At 48.0% G+C, this 19,955-nt stretch overlaps 2 protein-coding genes across 3 annotated transcripts in view; both read right to left on the bottom strand.

The window, feature by feature from the left end:
- CPNE2 (copine 2) overlaps positions 1 to 3,940 on the bottom strand; it is a 43,636-nt gene extending 39,696 nt beyond the window's left edge. The window contains exon 1 of one of the 2 annotated variants that reach the window (XM_053952687.1): positions 3,868 to 3,940. In XM_053952687.1, coding sequence (XP_053808662.1) covers positions 3,868 to 3,940 — 73 coding nt within the window. Of the gene's footprint in view, positions 1 to 3,859 lie in introns of both variants that reach the window. The other variant, XM_053952685.1, reaches the window with a different exon arrangement.
- A 3,154-nt stretch (positions 3,941 to 7,094) lies between these two features.
- Positions 7,095 to 19,955, bottom strand: part of NLRC5 (NLR family CARD domain containing 5) — a 34,575-nt gene continuing 21,714 nt past the window's right edge. The window contains 21 exon segments of the mRNA XM_053953180.1: positions 7,095 to 8,716; positions 9,150 to 9,233; positions 9,504 to 9,587; positions 10,091 to 10,174; positions 10,286 to 10,369; positions 11,131 to 11,214; positions 11,879 to 11,962; positions 12,808 to 12,891; positions 13,330 to 13,413; positions 14,070 to 14,153; positions 14,246 to 14,329; positions 14,844 to 14,927; positions 15,176 to 15,259; positions 15,654 to 15,734; positions 16,272 to 16,352; positions 16,792 to 16,878; positions 17,415 to 17,498; positions 17,574 to 17,657; positions 18,162 to 18,227; positions 19,130 to 19,219; positions 19,835 to 19,918. Of these exon segments, the coding sequence (XP_053809155.1) occupies positions 8,635 to 8,716; positions 9,150 to 9,233; positions 9,504 to 9,587; positions 10,091 to 10,174; positions 10,286 to 10,369; positions 11,131 to 11,214; positions 11,879 to 11,962; positions 12,808 to 12,891; positions 13,330 to 13,413; positions 14,070 to 14,153; positions 14,246 to 14,329; positions 14,844 to 14,927; positions 15,176 to 15,259; positions 15,654 to 15,734; positions 16,272 to 16,352; positions 16,792 to 16,878; positions 17,415 to 17,498; positions 17,574 to 17,657; positions 18,162 to 18,227; positions 19,130 to 19,219; positions 19,835 to 19,918 (1,747 nt within the window). The 3' untranslated portion in view covers positions 7,095 to 8,634.

Here is a 19,955-nt window from a genome sequence, read left to right on the forward strand (position 1 = left end):
ATCAGAAATATCTTTAACTGCTTTTGGACCTCACTGCATGTCAGCCTAACCTCATGTCAGCCAGAACAGCCCCAGCAGCAGGCAGCTGTGCAGGTCCCTCCATGCCATGCACTATTTCATCCCTAGAGCAACCAGTGCTTCAGAGCTGACAAGATAAATAAATATTAATTCGTGGGTATTTATGTGCAATGCTCGTTTGCACTGGGACACCAGCACCAAGTCATGCAGAGCACTGATGTCCCCATGGCTGCAGCCACATTTCCCCCTCCCTTCCATCCCACCACTCAGAGCCCCCCATCCCTTCCCCTTCACAGACGGGATTTTCATCACTAAGATCCAACATTTTCCCAGAGAATTTTAATTTTTTTTGGCCTGCTTTGCAGCAGAGAGATGCTGCCACTTGATGTGTGAAGCTTCACCCTGAGACAGAATTGTGTGCCAGCGACACAAAAATGCTGTGGTTTGTGAGAATGACGTCTGACTAATTCTCGACCCCTTCTCAACAGCTTTAGACACCGCTCGAGGGAATATCAGACTGGGTTTAAATGGTTGCACAGCACTGGACTTGTTTAATAGCAAAACTTGTATTCCCAGCTTGTATCATTTTTAAAATCAGCCTCATGACAGCTGATGTTTCTTCCTAAATCCTCAGCTTCTGGAATCACGTGATGATGGAAAATCCAGGGCTGGGAGGAAGGCGACTATTTTAGACACAAGATTTTTCCTGCTGGCTACAGGCAGAAAATATGACAGCTCCTAAACACAAGGCCTTAGCAAAAGCAGCAGACAAATAAAATTGGAGCCCTTCTTGCTGAATTCTACACTCATTTGTTTTTCTGGTATTTTAACAACAATGTTATGATCTCCAAACTCACCTGAGTTCCTGGGAATTAGTTTTTCCACTGCTCCTATGATCCAAACAAGTAACCTTGCAAAGCCAGCAGCCAGGAAACTGAGCCAAAACAGCAAAAAGTGATGACTCAGGTCCTTCAACAAATATTTTACAGAGGTTTAAAAGACAAACTGTAAGATTTCAGGGACAGAAAGGGTGGGAAAGTGTTCAATTTTTTTTTTTTTTTTTTCACACTGTTTTGTGGGTTTTGCATCCTGCCAGGAGCACTATTTCAAATGCCAGGCGACTTCACTGCACCAGAAAATTTACCTTTCCTTCTATCCCCCCACCCTGCCTCTGAACACCAGCCAAGGTTCTCATATAAAGAGTTCCTTATGAGAGCTGGCAGCCCTGAACCCGAACAGGAGGCTGCAAGCATTGCTTTTTCATCAATTAACCTGGAATTATGTTCCCAGCACGCTGATGGCTCCTGGAGAACAAGCCCTGATTTACGGTGGCGCGAGCGGCTCCGGCCAGCTCCCCCCAGGCAGGGCTTTCCACTGAAGTCAGTGGGAAACTCTTTCCACCAAGTGTAACAGGAGCAGAAGTTGTTCCTCCCAGACTCTTCACGCACCACACTGAGACTGCTGAAAGGCAAACAAAGCTGCTGCAATTCCAGTACACAACTGGGCAGACTGGTAAATTGTGGGGTAGCCAGCGGCTGCCCCAGCACCGCAAAATCCCAAAGCTTTGGGGTGAGGGAGGGGGATCACTGGAAGAGGAACAGAATCAAGGACTGCCAAGGGCTGTGCAGCTGATGTATCCCTCTAGGGCAAACAGCATCTTCATGCACAGCTCAGCTCCAGGAGCTGAACCCAAAAAGGATTTTTCCACACTGGAGTCCCCAGTTCCTGGGGTCCAGGGCCTCTCCTACAGCACAGACTGGCCACACTCTGGAGTTGTCCAACCCTGATAAGCAACAGCTTCACAACAGCTTGTCAGCAGCCAGCACGAATCCCAGCACAGATCCCGGGAGCAAGGACATCCCCAGGACACAACATGTTGATCCTCAGGATCTCAGCTCCCTTCAGCTGGAGCTCACAGGGCAGCAGGGAGGGAAAAGTGTTGACCCTGCCCACCCTCACACTGCACCAGGGCAGTGTCTGCAGCCCCTGCAAGAGATACAAACTGTGTTCCTAACCAAGCAGGTCCCGGGAACAGCAGGGCACATGCCAACAGTGCCAGCAGAGGCAGGCTGCTGGCAAATTCCATCCCCTTGGGGTTGGGGATGAGCAACCAAATCCAGAGCGTTGGCTCTTAGCAGCTCCAGGACTGTGTGTCTACCCAAGGCAGGGGTAGGGGCTGCCTACACCACAGGAAGATGAAATCTGGGGACACTTGGAAGCCTCACTAGATGCCCTCACTCCTTCCCTCCACTTTATCCTGGTCAGGATGCTCCAGCAGCAATAGCAGGGAAAGAAAAACACACATCACCAGAAAACCCAGGCTATCACACAGCTGTAACCAAAGCAAATGCAGCATTTCCCCAAGGCAGCTACAGGAAAACAGCCTCCACTGACTGCCTTCTTCAAAACAACTCCTTTCCACATGCCCTGAGCTTTTGTTCCCAGCCTTCCTCCTCCCATCTCTCCATTCCCTGCCCCCAGTGACTTCGGTGGAAGGCTATTTCTGGCTGATAATAAATAATTTTCAGACTCCAGAAAAGCACAGTGGTATCACAGGCCCCAGTACCTGGGCTGGCTTGAGGAGGCCGATGCAGGTGACAGGGGAGCAGGATCAGAACTGAGCACACCTGGGCTGTGCTCGCAACTCCAGCTTTTCCAGCAAGGTTCACGTGTATTGCCAGGAGGTTCAAACCTGGTTCATGAGGATCCTCCCAGTTCCTTTCCACAAAGCAGCTCACACTCTGGGGAGTCAGCAGCAAGGACCCAGCCCTTCAGAGATGTTTCTGCCACCGAGGCTCAGCTCTCTACTCACCTCTATTTCCTGTTCCACCCTCCTTGTGGTGACCAGCTCCAAAGGGTGTGTTTGCCCACCAGGTCCTCCAGCCCTGCTGGCTTTAGTCCAGCCACTTTGTCTAAATTAGGGTTATTCACACAAAGACTTATTGCATCAGGTCTTCAGGCTGGCAGAGCTGACAGGAAAACACCTCCCTGCCTGCCATCCTCCAAGCACCCTCACAACTGCTGAGTGAAACGCTCCGCTCGCCTCTTCCTCAGAGAACAAAGCGTCTTGCTGGGCACAGAGGAGAGAGAGGCAGCACATCCGTGAGCATAAACCCTCCCAGTGCCCCCAAAATGCATGGCATGAAGGAGATCATCGCCAGCTGGAGCAGCATTGGGCAGCAAACAGCTTCTGAAGAAGCCACTCTGCGATTCCTCAGCCTCCAACTCGCCAGATTCCCCCCGTGACTCAATGCCAGAGGATAAGGAGAGCGGCTTGCAGCAGCTGCCCGGAAAAAACCCTACAAACATCCCCAGGCTTGGGGAGTGAGGGCACCGGGCCCTGGCATTTGCCTGGGGGCCGCGTGCCCAGTTGACATCTTTAGAAGTGGATACCGACACGCAGAGTGGGGACAGAACAACTTCCACAGCTGGCAAGAATGAAGGGACCTGGGCTGGGGAAGGGGAGCGTAAAGTGACAGGGGGACCGTCCTGAGGGGTGGTCAAGGAGCCAGAGCTCTGTCTCAGAGGAGGGAGGGTCTGTCCAAGAGCACAGAGGGTCTGTCCCAGGGCATGGAGGGTCTGTCTGGGAGGACAGAGGATCTGTCCAAACGGACAGAGGGCAGGAGCGCCACCGCGCACCTCGGGACGAGCTAGTGGGGAGGACACTACCCTGCAGGTCCCCGTCCGGTGGCGGACACCGGGGTTAGGCTGTCCCGGCCAGCGCCACCCTCCCACCGGACTCTCCGGAATCTCAGCACCCGCCCGAGGCACGGCGGACGATCCCGCCGAGCAGCCCCACTCCGTCATCCCCAGGGCATCCTCGGGGGCTGCCGGTACTCACCGCCGGACCGGGCCGGGCCGAGCAGCTCCCGCGGGGCTGCGGGCTCAGAAGCTCCGCACGGCCGCGCCCGCCCCTCGCCATCACCGCCCACCCGCCCCGAACGGTGATGGCGAGGGGCGGGCGGCGGGCGCGGCCGTGCTCGGGCTCCCCCCTCCCGGAACGAGCATCATCCGTTTCTGATTTAAAAAAAAAAAAAAAAAATCCACCCCAAAACTTTCTTTGCTGGCTGCTTTTGCTTCGCTGTTTGGAGGAAAGAAAGAAAAAAAAAAAAGCTTAAAAACAGCCTAAAAAATACATCTAGAAAATTATATTCCACGTTTTGCACTCAGATCCAAGGAAAAATATAACTTTGTTGGATCAACACTCACCACTTTTAAGCAAAACCACTGGGTTTTGTGCTGTTTGGGTGTAAGCAGGGTTTTCCCTGCCCAGCCAATGTGGGTGCTCCTGGTGCTGGAATCATTCAGGCCTGAACTGTGTCCCGCTGATTCCACTTCCCGTGGGAAAAAGATGGTTAAAGAAGGAAAACAAGCAAGCCCCAAATGCACGGCCCAGACGGGAAGGGCTGGCCACAGGGCTGGCCAGTGTCACACTGACCCATCACCCAGTCACCCCAAGGAGCTGCCGTGTGCTCCCTTCGAGGCTGGTACCACCGGGGGCTGTCCCCAACGTGCCATGAGCAACCTCACCCGGCCCTTGGTGGACACATCTTCAGGTGTCCAGGATATCTATAGAGATATTTCTGATGTGGAGATGTGGTAATAAGGCTGAAAGCCTCTCTCTGGGGCTGCTGATTAAATAAACCATCCGTATTTGATCAGAGCTCTTTGCTACGGGCTCTGCTCATGCTTTGGAAGATGGCAGGCAAATAAGCAAGTCCCAAATTCCCCTGGCCAGCTGGAATACTTTCTTCTCCTTCAGTTTGACCTGTGGAAGGCATAGGAGCTATAAGGCACCAAGTTTTTAGCCTGCACAAGGCGCTCCCTCTGCCAGCCCCACTCCCCTCCCAGCCCCAGGAGTGGAGCCGTGGGCTCAGGGGTCACCAGGCTCAGAACAGGCAGCACCCAAATAAGAGCTGAGCCTAATGTTTAGGAGCAACCCTGTTCTTTCTGTGTAAAGAACTGTGTGGCCAGAAACCATCACAGAAAGGGATGAGGTTGTGGCTGAAGCTGGGAGAAGTTGGGTCTGTGGGAGTTGGTTGTGGGAGAAGTGGGGTCTGTGCCAGACCTGCTCTCTTACCTCCTTGCCTGAGGCTTAAAATGTCACTTTGAGGGGAAAAGGGAGAGGCAGACGGTATTTCACAAACGCCAATATGCCTGTTTTCTCCCAGATCAGTTTCTCCTGTGTTTTCTCTCCTGCCAGTACGATGCCTCCAAGTCACAGCAGGTTCAGGGCTACCTGGAACTGGTTTTAGCAGAGAGGAAACAGTGGCTGCGTTTCCAGCTCTTTGGAGCTGCTGCCATCGTGTGCAGGAGCCCGGCCCAGCCTGGCTCCAGCTGCTCCCCAGCACAAAATCCAGGCTCCCTCCCGCCCTCCAGCAGCGTGTTTATTTACAGCACAGTGTTTCTTTCTAAAGATCCGGTCTCAGGGGGCAAAATGCCTTCTGTGTATGAAACCAGTACTGACTAGCTCAGACATTGTCTTCCAGAGACTGCAGGCAGCCTGAAACAATAGGGGTGTGCAGAGAGTCCTGATGCATTTCCATTTTTGGACCACGATAAATCCGAAACCTAATAGTAACAGCTCTAAAAATGGCCCGCAGTAATTAGGTGGTTGGGAATTGGTTTGTTTTTTGGCCATCACACACAATCCCTAATGGCCTCACGTCTTCCTGCATTCCAGAAGATACATTTAACCCCTCAAAATTGGACAAAGCCCACAAGTTCCCCTCAGAAACTTTCAGAAACGAGCACCAGCTGGAGCATGGACATTGCAAGCACAATGGAAATGGGAAGCACGCCCCAGAAGTCCTTGGCATTACATGGAAGAAATGAACCACAGACCCATCGTGTTGTTGTGTTCCATGTACGACTCGGTCCAAACCTCTGATTTTTAAAAAATGCAACCCATGCACATAAAGTACAGCACAGAGCCCGTTTTTATCCGAAACCGCTGGATTACAGACAACTGCTCCCCGTTTTTGGGGTTTTGCTGACACCTGGTGTTCTGGAAAAGGTGCTGTGCATTCCTGCAAGTTCCCTTCCCGGGCTCCCGTTGGGACAGCCACTTTCTCGGGTCAGACTGGAGTCCTGAATTTGGGGGAGACCCTGAGAAGTGCAGGTGTGCAGTTAGATTTCAGAGTCCCTCTTTCAACATCTCAAGACAAGAGTGGTGCTGCAAGAGTGTTTGCACGATGTGTTACATCACTGCAAACCTCACGGCACAGATGCACTTCAGCATCAGGGGGACTGCAGAGGGGGAACCTCAGACCTCATTTACCATAGAACAGTTTGGGTGGGAGGAGAGCTTAAAAATCATCTTGTTCCAACCCCCTGCCATGGGTAGAGACACCTTCCCCTGGACCAGGCTGCTCCAAGCTCCATCCAGCCTGGCCTTGGACACTTCCAGGGATGGGGCAGCCACAGCTCCTCTGGGCAACCTCGCAGGGAAGAATTTCTTCCTCATATCAGTTCACCACATTTGGTGAAGCTTTTTGTAAGTGGCAGATCTGAGGCACTTGCTTACTCCATTGAATTATAGCCCGATAAGGGTTTTCACTGCCTCCTTTGTTTTTGTTTTTGTTTTTAAACCCTTTTCAGAGTAGTCTCTGCAAAACGTGTCCCACTTTTACACCACCACGTCATTATACCACAAAGCATGATGCTGATCTTTAAATAGGGACAGTGGCTCCCCCAGGAATAACCAGCACCACCTGCTCACAACCAGCTGCCCAAAGATTTGCTGGACCAGCATTTCTTTCTCATTCCAGATGCCTGCCCTGCCCAAATCAGATCAGTTACATCTCCGCAGGCAAACACTGCTGCAGACAAAATTCCATAAATAAATCCTCTACAAGACTTAAATATTTACAGCACAAACATGAAAAGAAAACATTAAACCACCAGGTAACAGATGAGAACAGTGTGCCTGCACTCCTATGACACAAGCCAGGATTCCACGGGTCCAAAGGCAGTTGTCATCTGTCTCCTCTAAGGAGTAAAACTGGTGTTTGGGATCTTCCCCCTGCAGCTCCCACAGGTCCAACATCCACTGCCCAGCGACACACAGGCTCTGGGGTTCAGGGGACAGTAGAGACTTGAAGGATCTTTCATGTGGACAACATTTCCAGCTAATTGGCCCCTCACTTCTCCTGAAAGAGGTTAGTGCAACCAGTCCAAAAACTCACAAAGCTCAACAAAACCCCATAAGAAAATAGTCATTATAGCACATTCCTGTCACATAGAGCAGTTGGTTTGCTTACAAGTTGTTTTACAACCTCAGTTCTTTAATGTTTCTCATTGAAATTTATGGTAATATCAGCATTTTTATCACAGTATAAACATTGATCATTTTTGGGCAATGACTTGAAATTTCAAATGTCTTGAAGTCTATTTTTTTTCCACAAAACAGAGGCAATTCTTTGTGAAAAGGAGGTTGATATGAAGAAAACAAAACCAAATACTAATTTTTTTCTTATCCTTTTTTTTTCTTCTCCCAAGAAAAGCTGTGGCTGCCCATCCCTGGAAGTGTTCAAGGTCACCTGGCTTTGAGTGTAAGGTCTAGTGTAAGGTGTCCCTGCCTATGGCAGGGGTGTTGGACCTAGGTCTTTAAGATCCCTTCCAATCCAATCTGTGATTCTATGTTTTTTTTCCCTAAAAATCATAGAGGAATCTCACACAGTTACAGATGATTTTCAAGCAGCCTGTTGGAGTTCCTCTGTAACAATGTCAACAATTTACAATTTTGTAAATAATTTTACATTCTCTCCTGGAGGATGTGTATTCTTTTACTGCAACATCCTGCAGGTGTTGTAATCTTGATTAAGGATAATTAAATACTTTGCTGGCTTTCTGAATGCCTGAGAAAGTGCATCTCATCCTAGAATAATGCAATCATAGAAGGGTTAAGGTTAGAAAAGACCTCTAAGATCACTGAGCCAAACTCTTAACCCAGCATCAACACGTTCATCTCCAAACCATGTCTCCAAGTGCCACATCCACACATTTTCTGAACACTTCCAAGGAGGGTGACTCCAAAATCTCACAGCTCGGAGAAAACCTTATATCTGCTTTTTTGTGACTGTATGGTGTCTATTCTTTCTGTCACTCACTGCCCCTCTCTCAAAATAAAGACTAAAAGTATTGAACTTCTAATCTAAAGTTGAAGCTTGGATGGAGGTGATGGTGAACCTTTCATTGTAGGGCAATACATAAATAAATAATGTCTAGTACATAAGCATTCTTATCACTATTTGCTAATACCTTTCTGGAAAGTTATTCTCTTGAAGAGAGTTTCAGTGTTTTTACACCAAGAATACCATACTGCCTAAGCAGTTACATACTTAGCAGCAGTTACTTACAGTATTTTTCTCTTCTGTACAATAAAAAATCACAAGAAACAAAACAAACAAACAAAAACCCCAACAGAAACAAAGAAAACAAAAACCCAAACCAAACAAAAACACCACAGTGTCTACAATTGGTTCAGTGCAGCAAAGAAAGATCCAATATTTACAGCTTTCAGTTGTAGGAACTTTTGAGTTCCTGGTTCTTCAGTGCAGTTTTGAGGGCAGTAGCAGACAGAGCAACTCCTAGTTAGGTCAAGGGTCTTCTTTTCTAGCTGAAGGAGAAACACAGTCTTGGGTCTTGGCTTGTCAAAGTCTCAGGAAGGCCCTTGGGCACTGGATTGCCCCACAGCCTGCAAGGACAGCAAACGTGTTACTGCAGGACCAAGCGTGGTGCCCAAGTATCTGGAAGATGTAGATCCCAGGAGAGAGTGGGACAGGGCAGGAGTGTACATCAGAAGTCAAACCAGAAGGAATGAGAGGAAGAAAACTTTTAAGAACAAATGCAACACTTCCTGATGGGGATATTACACAACTGGGTCTTCATTTTCTGCCTCATTTAAAGCCAGCAAGCTTTTCAGTTCCTGTTTTCCCTGGACTTTCTGAGGAGGTGAAGCTCTCCTAGAGAACCCTCAGCTTACTTGTCTTGTGTCTGTATTCCCTGCAATACCCTGTTCCCTGCCAGCTAACCCAGGCAGCAGGGGCATGGGTCACATCTGTCCCCAGACTTGTCACCCTGACCCCTCCTTGCTGACCCATTCATGAAGCTCTGTGAGACCTGCTCACCTTATGGACTCAATTTCTGGGCACGTGGCAAGTTCCTCCGCGAGCTTTGTGGCCCCACAGGCTCCTATGCGGTTTTTCTCCAGGCTGTTTCAAAAACCGAAAGAGAATTTTGAAATCCCAAACAAATCCAGAGTGGAAAACAGCTGAATTGTCCCATGTTGTAATCACCTTAAGTAAAATAAGTGTTAATTCAAGTGTATCAGCCAGGCAAGGCTGGCCCTTGGTGCATGGAGCTTAAACTGCAGAAGCCTGCCTGCTGCTCCTAAAGTACATCCCCTTTTGGAAGTCCCGTGATTGAAGGCTCAGTGACAGAAAAATGAGCCTTCCCAGGGTGTTTCTCAGGGCTGTACTCACTCTAACACCTTCAGCTTTTCCATCTTTGGGAGAGCAGTGGCCAACTCTCGGGCTCCTCCATCTCCAAGGGCATTCCAAGACAGTCTAAGGCAGACAAGAAATCCCAGTTGTGAGTCTGGACGAACGCTGGTGCCACTACTGTGACATTACCCCTCGTGGATTAGCCTTTTTGCAAGAGCTAATCACCCTCTTATCATGACAGGTAAACATTTCCCTGGATTACAAGCTTAATTTTGAGAATTTTCCTCCATTTCATCACATATTTCCATGTATGATAAGACACCAAGGAATGTCTGAGGACTGTGGTTATGTCAGAGTCCTGCAGGCCCAGGGAATGAGATGTGAAAGCTGGAAATGGCTGCTGAGCACACAGCTTTACCCCATGACTTCTTTTAGCAGTGTATTTCATTAATTAGTAAATTACTGGTACATTTACCACCAAAATGTACTCGGTGGAAAGTATTATAAAATGCTTTTAACAAGAATTCAGCAGGGTGAGAAGTGGCCTGCATTTCCAAACAGGAGCAGGCATTAAAATGAGAGTGACCTGTGTGTGCTGAAGCCTCCCCACCCGTCCCCACACTCACATTATCTCCTCCATGGAAGGGCACTGTCGGAAGCCGAGAGAGAGTGATTTTGAAGCATCATCAGTGATTCCACAGAATTTCAAGCTGAAGCAGCAGGGAGAGAGCAAACAGAGGGCATGGTGTGCTGGTGTCAGAGCTGTGGGGAGCACAGCACCACGTCCTGCCGTGCTCTGCCCCCGATGCCCCGGCACTCACTCGATCTTCCGGAGGTGTCTGAAGCACGGCAGCCCCTCGGACAGGGCACGGATACTCTGTTCCCCAAGGTCATTTTCTGCTATACTGCAAGAGTGATGATGGAAAAGCTTTGAGTGGTGCAGAAAAAGCAGGTACAGTCAGAGAAAAGCCACCATGAAAACATAACCAGGTGAACTAGCAAGTTAATAACTACTACCCAGACTAAGTGAGGACTCTGTAGACAGCAGGGATGAGCCAGATTGGTAAACAGCAAATTTAATTCAATTCACTGCTTGGTACAATGGGAGTGACAGCCCTGCTGTAGCTCACAACCTCAGTCCCTGCAGCAGGGAATTGCTTGCAGACAGAAATATGGGATTATACCTGTGCCAAAGAAGGACAGATCTGCAGCACATCATGTGTTGCATGTGAAACTGGAAATAAAAAGTTATACTGGAGTTAATGACTGGTGTGACTTGAGAGGAAATTACAGTAAGGGAGAATGGGAAAAAGACCTTCCAACACCTTAAGGGACTGCAAGGGAGCTGGAGAGAGCCTTTGGACAAGGGCATGGAGAGACAGGACAAGGGGGAAGAGCTTCAAGCTGAGGGGAGGATTAAATTGGATATTAGGAAGCAGAAATTCTTCTCTGTGAGGGTGGTGAGGCCCTGGCACAGGTTTCCCAGAGAAGCTGTAGATATCCCATCCCTGGAATTATCCAAGGCCAGGCTGCATGGGGCTTGGAGAAACCTGCTCCAGTAGAAAACGTCCCTGCCCATGGCAGGGGGAGTGGGGCGAGGTGATCATCAAAGGTCCCTTCCAACCCAAAGCAGCCTGTGATGTGTTTGGCACCTGCCATGACCTACCTTATCTCTTCCAGCAGCCCACACACCACCAGGGCTCTGGCCAGCTCCAGCCCTCCTGCCTGCCTGATGTTATTGTTCTGGAAGCTAACCAAGGAAACATAAGCATTGGAGGATTATTTTGGAATAAAGTTGTAACAGAAGCTCATATTTAACCAGCCAAGAACCTAACCAGAGATGGAGTCCTACCACTGGGCTTCCTTTTCTAAGTTATCTTTTGATGACATCTTAGACACAGGCTGGAAGAGATGCCTCTAGGCTAACTGAACCCAGTGAGCACTTCTAGCCACCCATTTCTTGCTTTGTTACTATAAAACAGTACAAGTCCTACATGTTAGAATCCTGGAAAGACTCACACAAAAGTTTTAAAAATACAGTAACACTGAGTTCAGGGAAAATAAATGACTCAGAGGTGCCTGCACAAAAAAGTGAGGGTCCATAAAAGATGCTCATCCTTATGCTTACATTCCACCAGAGGCATCAGAAACCACCACACTCAAAATCAATTTTAAGGCTTATTTTACTGTATACTCTCTTCCTGGTTAATCTCTATAGCTAATGCTGCAAGAGATTAAGCAAGAAGAGTTTATGTGACTCTTACAGCAGAGTAATTGTGGAGGGTTTCTCAATCCTGGGACACTGAAATTACTTTCTAAACAACCGGTGCCCATGCCTTTTCCCATTCCTTCTTTCAACAATCCCCCTACTCTCCAGGATATCCAGCCTTCCTGGGGCAGAGGCTGACACTTACTGCAGGATCTTCAGGTTGGTCATGTGAGGCAGACCAAGGGCAAGTGTCACTGCTGTCCTGTCTCCAAAACCATTCCTTGATAGTCTGGAAGAAGCAGAAGTGAAATGTTACTGGCAGTGAAGTCCAGAGCCTCATTCCTCACCTGTGTGTCACCCCCACAGGGATGTGTGACCCCCATTCCTCACCCACATGTGCCTGGGACTGTGCTGAAAGGACCTAATGTGCCTGATTCAAAGGACTCTGAGGGTGGGAGGAAGAAACAATGAGGTTTTGAAATCCTGCAGCAGAAGTTAAACAGGAAAGCAAAACTGAGCTGCACTTCCCAGAAGCACACTTGTCTCCCTTCCTGCCTGGGTAACCTGAGCTGGAATTGAACTGAAATTGCACTTTTTCATATGTGCCCTTAGTACACACACCCTTATCTGAAGGTTACAAGGACAGTTCCAGTAGTTTAACTGTAACTTTTCCTTATTTGTTATTTTTAAATTTTATTTATTTAATATGGCAGGGCACATACATTCTTTAAACTGGTCTGGAGTCGAACATCAATAGATCTGACTGTGTAAAGCCTTTGTCTGTCCACTTCCCTCCATTTTTGCAGCCAGACAGATTAATGGTGATACCTTGGGCAAACAGGCACTGAACAGTTCCTGACACTGCCTATAAACCTGCAGATTCAGCTCCTGAATCCATTATCCACTAATGCAGACTGCACAGTTCTTGGAAATCTTCAAGACAATCCAGCAACCAATCCCCAAACCTTCCACACCCAGCACCAGACATTTCTATGGTGTGTAGCAGAGTTTTTACCCTGCTCTCACAAGAATCAAGTGGTAAAACTGATCTTGGCTTTATCGGAGCCATATCAGATTTCTATGCCTTGATTTTTGCCCAGCTTCCCAAAAGTATATTTGAAATTACACACTTACAGTAACTCCTTGATGTGCTTGCAATGGGCAAGAGCTTCCACCAGCTTTTCCCCTCCAGCAGGACTAGGACAGTTCCCTGAAAGGCTAAAATAAACATGAGACTCTCAGTGCCTAAATGAGAGCCAGAATGTACCAGCTTAAGATATTTCACTGTTTGCCTGCTGTGATGGGAGACTCAGGCCCCTGGGAAATGGTCTGGGGATTTTTAGGTTCTTTTGTCAAGTGCTGAGTAACTCCTGGCCCTGCAGGTACTGTGGGGAAGGAGCAGTTTTCCCTCTCACAGACAGAACTGGGAACTTCCTTTTCTTACTCCAAGTCATTTCCAGGTTTTTAATTTCAAAAAGTTACAAGGCCTACCCCAAGAGCTGAGCCTAACAAAGAGCCTGGATGCTCTAATTTCTGTTCCCTGGGAGAAGGAACAGTTCAAATCCGTGTCTCAGCCCTGCCCAGGGATTCCCACATAGGCTTCCCCACCAACCATGGCCATGACCAAAACAGCTCAAATAAAACAAAGGGACTCACTCGATTTTCTTCAGGTTTTGCATTTCCAGCAGGACAGCAGCAAGATTTATCAGGCCTGGATATCCAATCTCGTTGTGGCTTAAACTTTAAAGAAGAGATGGAAGGCTGTGTTGTAAAGGAAAATGGCAGGCAAAATGCAAGATCTTATTTAATGTGTCCCATTTGCTGGATGACACCTCAGGCCTTGCCAGCAGAATCAAAGAGCTGTTTATCTCAACTATCTCACAGAAAATTAATAGGTGTTAATGAGGAATTTTTAAAAATTGCAAAAAAACAAAATCACTGGATCCTGTTGACAGGTGGGAAATTACTTCAGCCAGAATAATGGATGAAGACAGGTGGTTATTATTTTACAGATTGCTACAGCAGAGAATGGACAGCATCTGGCAAGAGAGGGAGAAAGCAGAGCAAGCCTGGGGTTGGCTCCAGTACAGATCTTTTCAGGCAAATGCTGGGTCTGAGGCTTTCCCAGGACAGAAGGGAATTCTAGTCCTATTCTGGATCCTAGGGAAGATTTAAATTCTGTTTAATCCATTTTCTACATGAGTGCAGGAGAGTGGGGTAAGACCAAAGTTTCCTTTTCTGAACATTAAGTTCTGATTTCCTCTAGTCCAAGGTACCTCATACATGAGCACTTTGCAACCTCCCTTCTTTTGTTACAATACTGTGTTTAAGCACATCTGGTTCTCTCCAAATGCTGGCACTAGTGGTCACCTCTCTGCAAGAAAGGAGAAACTTACTTGATTTCCTCCATGTTGTGCATTTTCCTCAAGGCTTCTGCCAGTCTGGAGCAGCCATCGTTACCAATACTGTTGTGGTTCAAGCTGGAAACAACATCCCCAGGAAAATGGACATTCAGCTGCTGCTACTCAGCATCCCAGGCTGGGCCAGAGGCCAGCTGCAGTCACATACTTACATCAGCCTTTTCAGGGATGGCATCTCACACAGGCCCAGCACAAGCCCAGGGATGGCAGCACTGCTGAGTTTCATGTAGCCCAGGCTGAAGGATGAAATAACAAAGGTACAATTAACTCCCCATGGACATTCGTGTGAGCACTCAGCACAGAGGGGAGCAGAACAGGAGTGGGAGAGGTGGGGGAGTGTATTTTAGTCCCTGTGAGTAATTTCAGTTTTGTTCTTTAATGCAATTCTAATGGACCTGTCTGGATTCTGATAAAATACCAACAGAACACCAAACCTCTGGAGCAAGAGCCCAGCCCCTCATGGAGCAAGGTGCCACTGTGACCACAAGGCAACAAGATCCATGCAAAAAAAAAAAAAACACTGCCAAAACATTTGATTCTCCACTGGAATTCTCTGCCACAGACTACTGATCTCTGTCTCTCTCACTCACTGTTCCTTGCAAATATAAAATAATTGTTGCTTCTTCCCCATCAGAAGCCATCAGGAAAAGTACATCTGTCCACAGTACATGCAGAAGAGAGGCTGCAGTTTAACTAAAGCTTCTAGAAAGACCTGGCAGCCTCTGGTCAGCCTGGCAACAACACACTCACTTGAGTTCTTCAATGGCCTGGCAATTCTGCAAGCCTGAGATCAAATAATCAATTCCAGCTGGTGCAACACTGCTAGAGGTCAGCCTGCAAAACAGCAAGGATCAAATGAGGAGATTAGGTCTCAGCACACTGAGACAGAGTTTACTCCACTGACAGGAAAACTGCCCCATCCCAAATCCCAGACAGCACAGACAGGGACCAGGAAGTTTGGAGAGATTTCCACACCCTGTGTGTGCAGGACTAAGAGGACTGGCCTGAGGCAGAGGACTGAACAAATAATAAATGTGTGGAAGAGGTCACAGCTGGACACACACACCCAAGGGCACACATACCCAAACGTCTTCAGCTCTGGAAGGGGCAGCAAAATCCTGACTAGCATTTCTGCTTCATCCTCTTGGAGTTCCATGTGAGACCATCTGCAAGGGGGGAACAACAGGTCTGGGCTTTGTCCAGTGTGGCAAAAGCTCTGTGCCAAGCCCACAGCTAAGGCACAGCAGGGCTGGGACCTTGAAGGAGTGACCCAACACTGACACTTGGCAAGGTCCCATGGGAGCTCCCAGCCATGGTGAGTGAGTATAGCTTATCTGGGCACTGGGAGAGTGAGGTGATTTCAGAGGACACCCCAGTCAGTCACCAGGTCTACAGGTCTTTCCTATTTTCCATTCAAACACTCCAAGAAGGGGACCCAAAGCCAGGGACTGGGACCTTGCACTGGCCTCTCTCGTGCCCTACTGTGTGTTCAGAGTGCTGCACTCACCAGGACAAGCTGCTCCCCTCCCTAAAAATCCTTTACACCACCTGGTAACTCACCTCAGCTGCTGAAGCTGAGCACACTTTTCACAAAGCCTTTGGCAGAAGGAGTGCTTAATTTCTGGCTTGTACAGGCTCAGTCTGCAGGACACAAACACACAACACAACTGTCAGTGAGGATCAGCAGAGCCCAGTGCAGCATCTGGTGCCCCCCAGGGACACAATTAGGGACAGATCAGGGCTTTCAAGAGCCCACCTGGGGCTTTCCTGCCATGTCCCATTTATGTCACAGTCCATGCAGAGGAACACAGCCCATCCCCACTGCCCAGGACAAGAGCTGCCTCTTCCTTCAGCTGCACAGAAGGAAAAGGACACTGATGCTGCTCTCTCTGCACACTCATGCAGAAACCAGCATGTCTTGAGAGTCTTCAAAGTGCTCCTGATTCCTGTATGCTCCCAGGAAGGTAGATGGATTTTTTTGCCTTGTTTAGGTCCAGTGTGGGCCTGAAGGACAGCAGCCCAAAGGACCATGCACATGCTTAAGGTTTCTTCCACATGTGTGGCACAGAGGCACTCTGAGGCTGAACCCATGGAGCCTTAGACACTCTGAAGATAATTTTCATCCCCCAGTGAAATTCAAAACAAGCAGAAAATAATGATAAATGGTTGCTTTCTCACCTGCTAACGACTGATTCTGTCTTCTCCAGGCAGTGTGGGAATCTTATGACTAATTGGAAGAGGGTTTTGTCTTTACATATCCTGAAAAGTTAGAGATTAGAGAACAGCATAAACCTGTGAGCTCCTGAGGGAATAAAATACTATTTTCCAAAAATCGGGAGGACTGAATGGGACAGGGCAATGCTGGCACATGAAAGCTAATCACCCATCTCTGAAGAGGTTTGTAATGTTTAAACTAGCTCCAAAACCAGCCTAAACTTGGCACCCTTTCTCCCAGGGGCAACCAGGAAATGGTCTCCTTCCCATTAAACCTTCTGAGCTGTGTGACCACAAACCTTCTAAGCACTTCTACCCACCAGCCATTTGGGTTAAAATTGGTTCAAGTGGGCAAAAAATCACAAATGCACTGGAGACAGTGAATAAACAACAGAAGAACCAGTGCTGGCTTCAATCTCATTTCCTTAAGAGTATCAGGCTAAAAGAAAATATCTGGAAGACCAGAACCTGCAGTGCCACTCACGTGATCTCAGTAATGTTTCCAGAGGCCTGGACAGCCAGCTCGAGAAGGGTCACGACTCTCTCTCTGCACACCCATGGCTCTTCTATGCTGCAAAGCAGAACACAGGCAGCTCTGCTTCATTCACACACTTGGATCCATCTCTGCCTCTGCCAACCGAGTGTTCCACGCTCCAAACACGTGGAAAGGCTGCTTGGCTTAGCAGAGCAATGTCTGCATGGGAGACAGGGCAGCCTGGGAGCAGGCAGAAGTAGCCCAGCTTCCCTGCAGAGGAGGGGAGAATTTGCCACCCAGGCAAAGTGCAGGATGCTCTGGCAGTAGGAGAATTATCACCCTTCTTTGTGAGGCTGGCAGTTTATGGCCAGAGCTCTACACCAGGCTCAGTGGGGATCAAGGAGATAAAGCCAAACACCAGTGACCGAGTCAGCCATGGGAATTTCTCAGGCCAGTGCTCCCTGCCTTTGGAAGAAACACAGTTCACTTTTTTTGGGTTTTTTTTTTTTTTTTGGTGGTGTTTTTTTTTTTTTTTTTTTTTTTTTTTTTTTTTTTTTTTTTTGATGAAAGGAGATCTTAGAAGATCAGACCAGTCTCAGATCAGTATCTAAAAAAGGACAACAACACAGTACCTGATTTTCAGCAGCCCCAGATCTTTCCTCAGGGAATGCAGAAGTCTTTCTGCAGCTTGGACTGTCATGTTGTTATTTGAGGACCTAGAACCAAAGCTCACTGTAATGAACAGCTCACAAATGAACCCCCCCAAATGGGTCCAAGAGCCATTAACTCACGTGTACTCTGTCAGACTGGTGCACTTTTCCAGGAGCAAGAACAACTTTTCCAAGTGCTCTGGCTGAAAGTTGCACTCTGCCAGTCTGAAAGGATGGGAAAGAGAACAGCCTTAGTTCATCACAAACAGTTCAGACTTTCTGAGCTGGAAATATCAGGCAGCACAGCCTAACCCCACAGAGAAAGAAGGATGGCACAAAAGCCTTAAACACTTTTAAGAGTTTCCAAAAAAAAAAAAAAAAGAAGAAGACTGTGGCAACACTTCAAGAGCATCTGTTGAGATATTCTGGTAGAACATACCTGTTTGCTATAAAGGCACTGCTTTTTGTAGGACCCTGTCCTGTGACTGTAGGAACACCTACAGGTGCCCAGGTGAGGAACAGACAGTGGGGAAGCAAAGAGAGAAAGGGATGTGGGATTCTTTGTGATGTGAGAAAGTTCTTCTCACAAGGTGAGTCAAAGGAAATGTATCAGCTATTAGTGCAAAATATCACCATATCAGGAGCAAAAAGATGTTTTGTCAGTCTTGTCCCTCAAAAAAGGACCCCACCTTTGCCCAAGAAATCACCACAAAAAGTCTGTAACATTACCTCAAAATCTTTCTTGGGTCATGTCCGCTTGCCAGCTTGATGATTAAAGTTGCTTTGGAGCACAAACTGCACAGAGAAGACATGAGTGTAAGATTTAGATGGTAAATTACTACTTTTACCAGTGTTCAGAATTTAATGATACCAAACTCCAGAAAATAATCCAGCACAGCAGTGACAGAGGTACCTGGCACAGCTCACCCCTCCCTAAAATAAACCAGCCCAGGAAAATGCTTCAATAAGGTCTCACTTCTGCTAAATTGGCCCAAAGGCAGCACTGGTGTTTGGAAAAGAAATTGTGACCTGTCCTGCTTTTATCTGCCTCCTCTGCACTCTCTGCTGAGCTCTGGGGAGAGGTACAACTTTAAAGTAGCCCAAAGATTCAGCAGCCACACCTAAGTGCAGGAATGAATGGAAGTGTCCCTGGTTAAAAGTGGTTCAGGACAGACCAGCTGGTCCCATGAACACAAACACTGATCAGGTCCCACAGATGTGCAGCACAGCCCAGTCTCATGACTGGAATCTGCGAGAAAAGCACTTTGTGCCAGAGCAACAGGCCCAGAGCCCATGGGATATTTTTGCCTGAGAGGAAAGGAGATAAAATGCAAATCCAAGTAAAAGAACGTGGGAAATTGCTTTCTATTGCCTCTGAAATCTCAACATACTGAAGAGAACCTTAGAGAGCAATGATGGCTCCTGCCCAGAAGAGGTTCATTAACAGATACATACATGACAATAATTGTTGGTACAGCTGAATATCTGTGTCTCTACACAAAAATAGCCTGGCCCTTTGGAATGGCAGTTCTGCTTGGCAGTTATGTTTGGCCATTCAAAATGGACATAAAGCAAAGCTTTAGGCAGTTGAAAACATGGTCCTCATCTTTCTTACCTGAAGATCACAAACTTTCAATAATTAAGAGGAAAGCAAGCAGGGAAGACTCAGAAATTAATGAATTAATTAAAACAGTCACCTGACTTGAACTTCAGTGGTGTTTCCAGATGTGACAAAGGCATTTATGAGATGTAGGACCCCATCCTGAGAAATCCCATTATGGCTGAGACTGCACAGAAGAGAAGGAAGGATTTTCACGTGTCAGGAGTCAGGGCTGTCCCCAGGCTCCTCAGGCACAGAAGCAAAATTTAAGTTGGCTTAAGCTGGGCCCCTTCAGCTTTGCTCAGTCACTGAACTCCCCCAGGGCAGCGCTGATGACTTGGGGGACACAGCCAATGCAATTTTCCTCTTGCACTACAGAGGCAGCAGCAGCTGGAACATTTACTGCCCCACCAGAAAGGGAAGGGGAGAGGCTGGGGGAGGGCATAGCTCAGCTCACACAGCTCAGCTCACAGCACTTGTGGGTCTTGAGCTACTCAAAGAGGACACCACAGCCAGAAGAGTGATGAACTGAAAGCTCTGGGGACTGGGTCAACTTCTGTCACACCACCCCACTCCGGGCATTGCTATTTCCTGCTGGCACTACTAAAAAGATTTTTGCTTATTTTCAGCAGGTTTTGGGTCAGACCCTGAGTCACCACAGCCTGGTGGCCTTGAGCTGTGCTCAAAGTTCACTCAGAGCTTTCCTCCTAAGGCAGGAGAGGGCAAGAAGCACAAGCAGCAGCTTCGTGGAGGATCACACCAACACCCTTCTGCTCCTCGGATTCACTGTGTGTTCTCTTACTTGAGGGAACAGGTGCCAGGCACTCGATGCAAGTGGTCCAAGAGGCACCTCAGGCCTTCATCTCCCAGCTGATTCCTGGAGAGACTGAAAGGCAGAAGAACATGTGGCCAGCCAAAACTCA

This window comes from Vidua chalybeata, chromosome 11 (assembly GCF_026979565.1).
Source record: "Vidua chalybeata isolate OUT-0048 chromosome 11, bVidCha1 merged haplotype, whole genome shotgun sequence".
In the NCBI taxonomy this organism is placed as follows: Eukaryota; Metazoa; Chordata; class Aves; order Passeriformes; family Viduidae; genus Vidua; species Vidua chalybeata.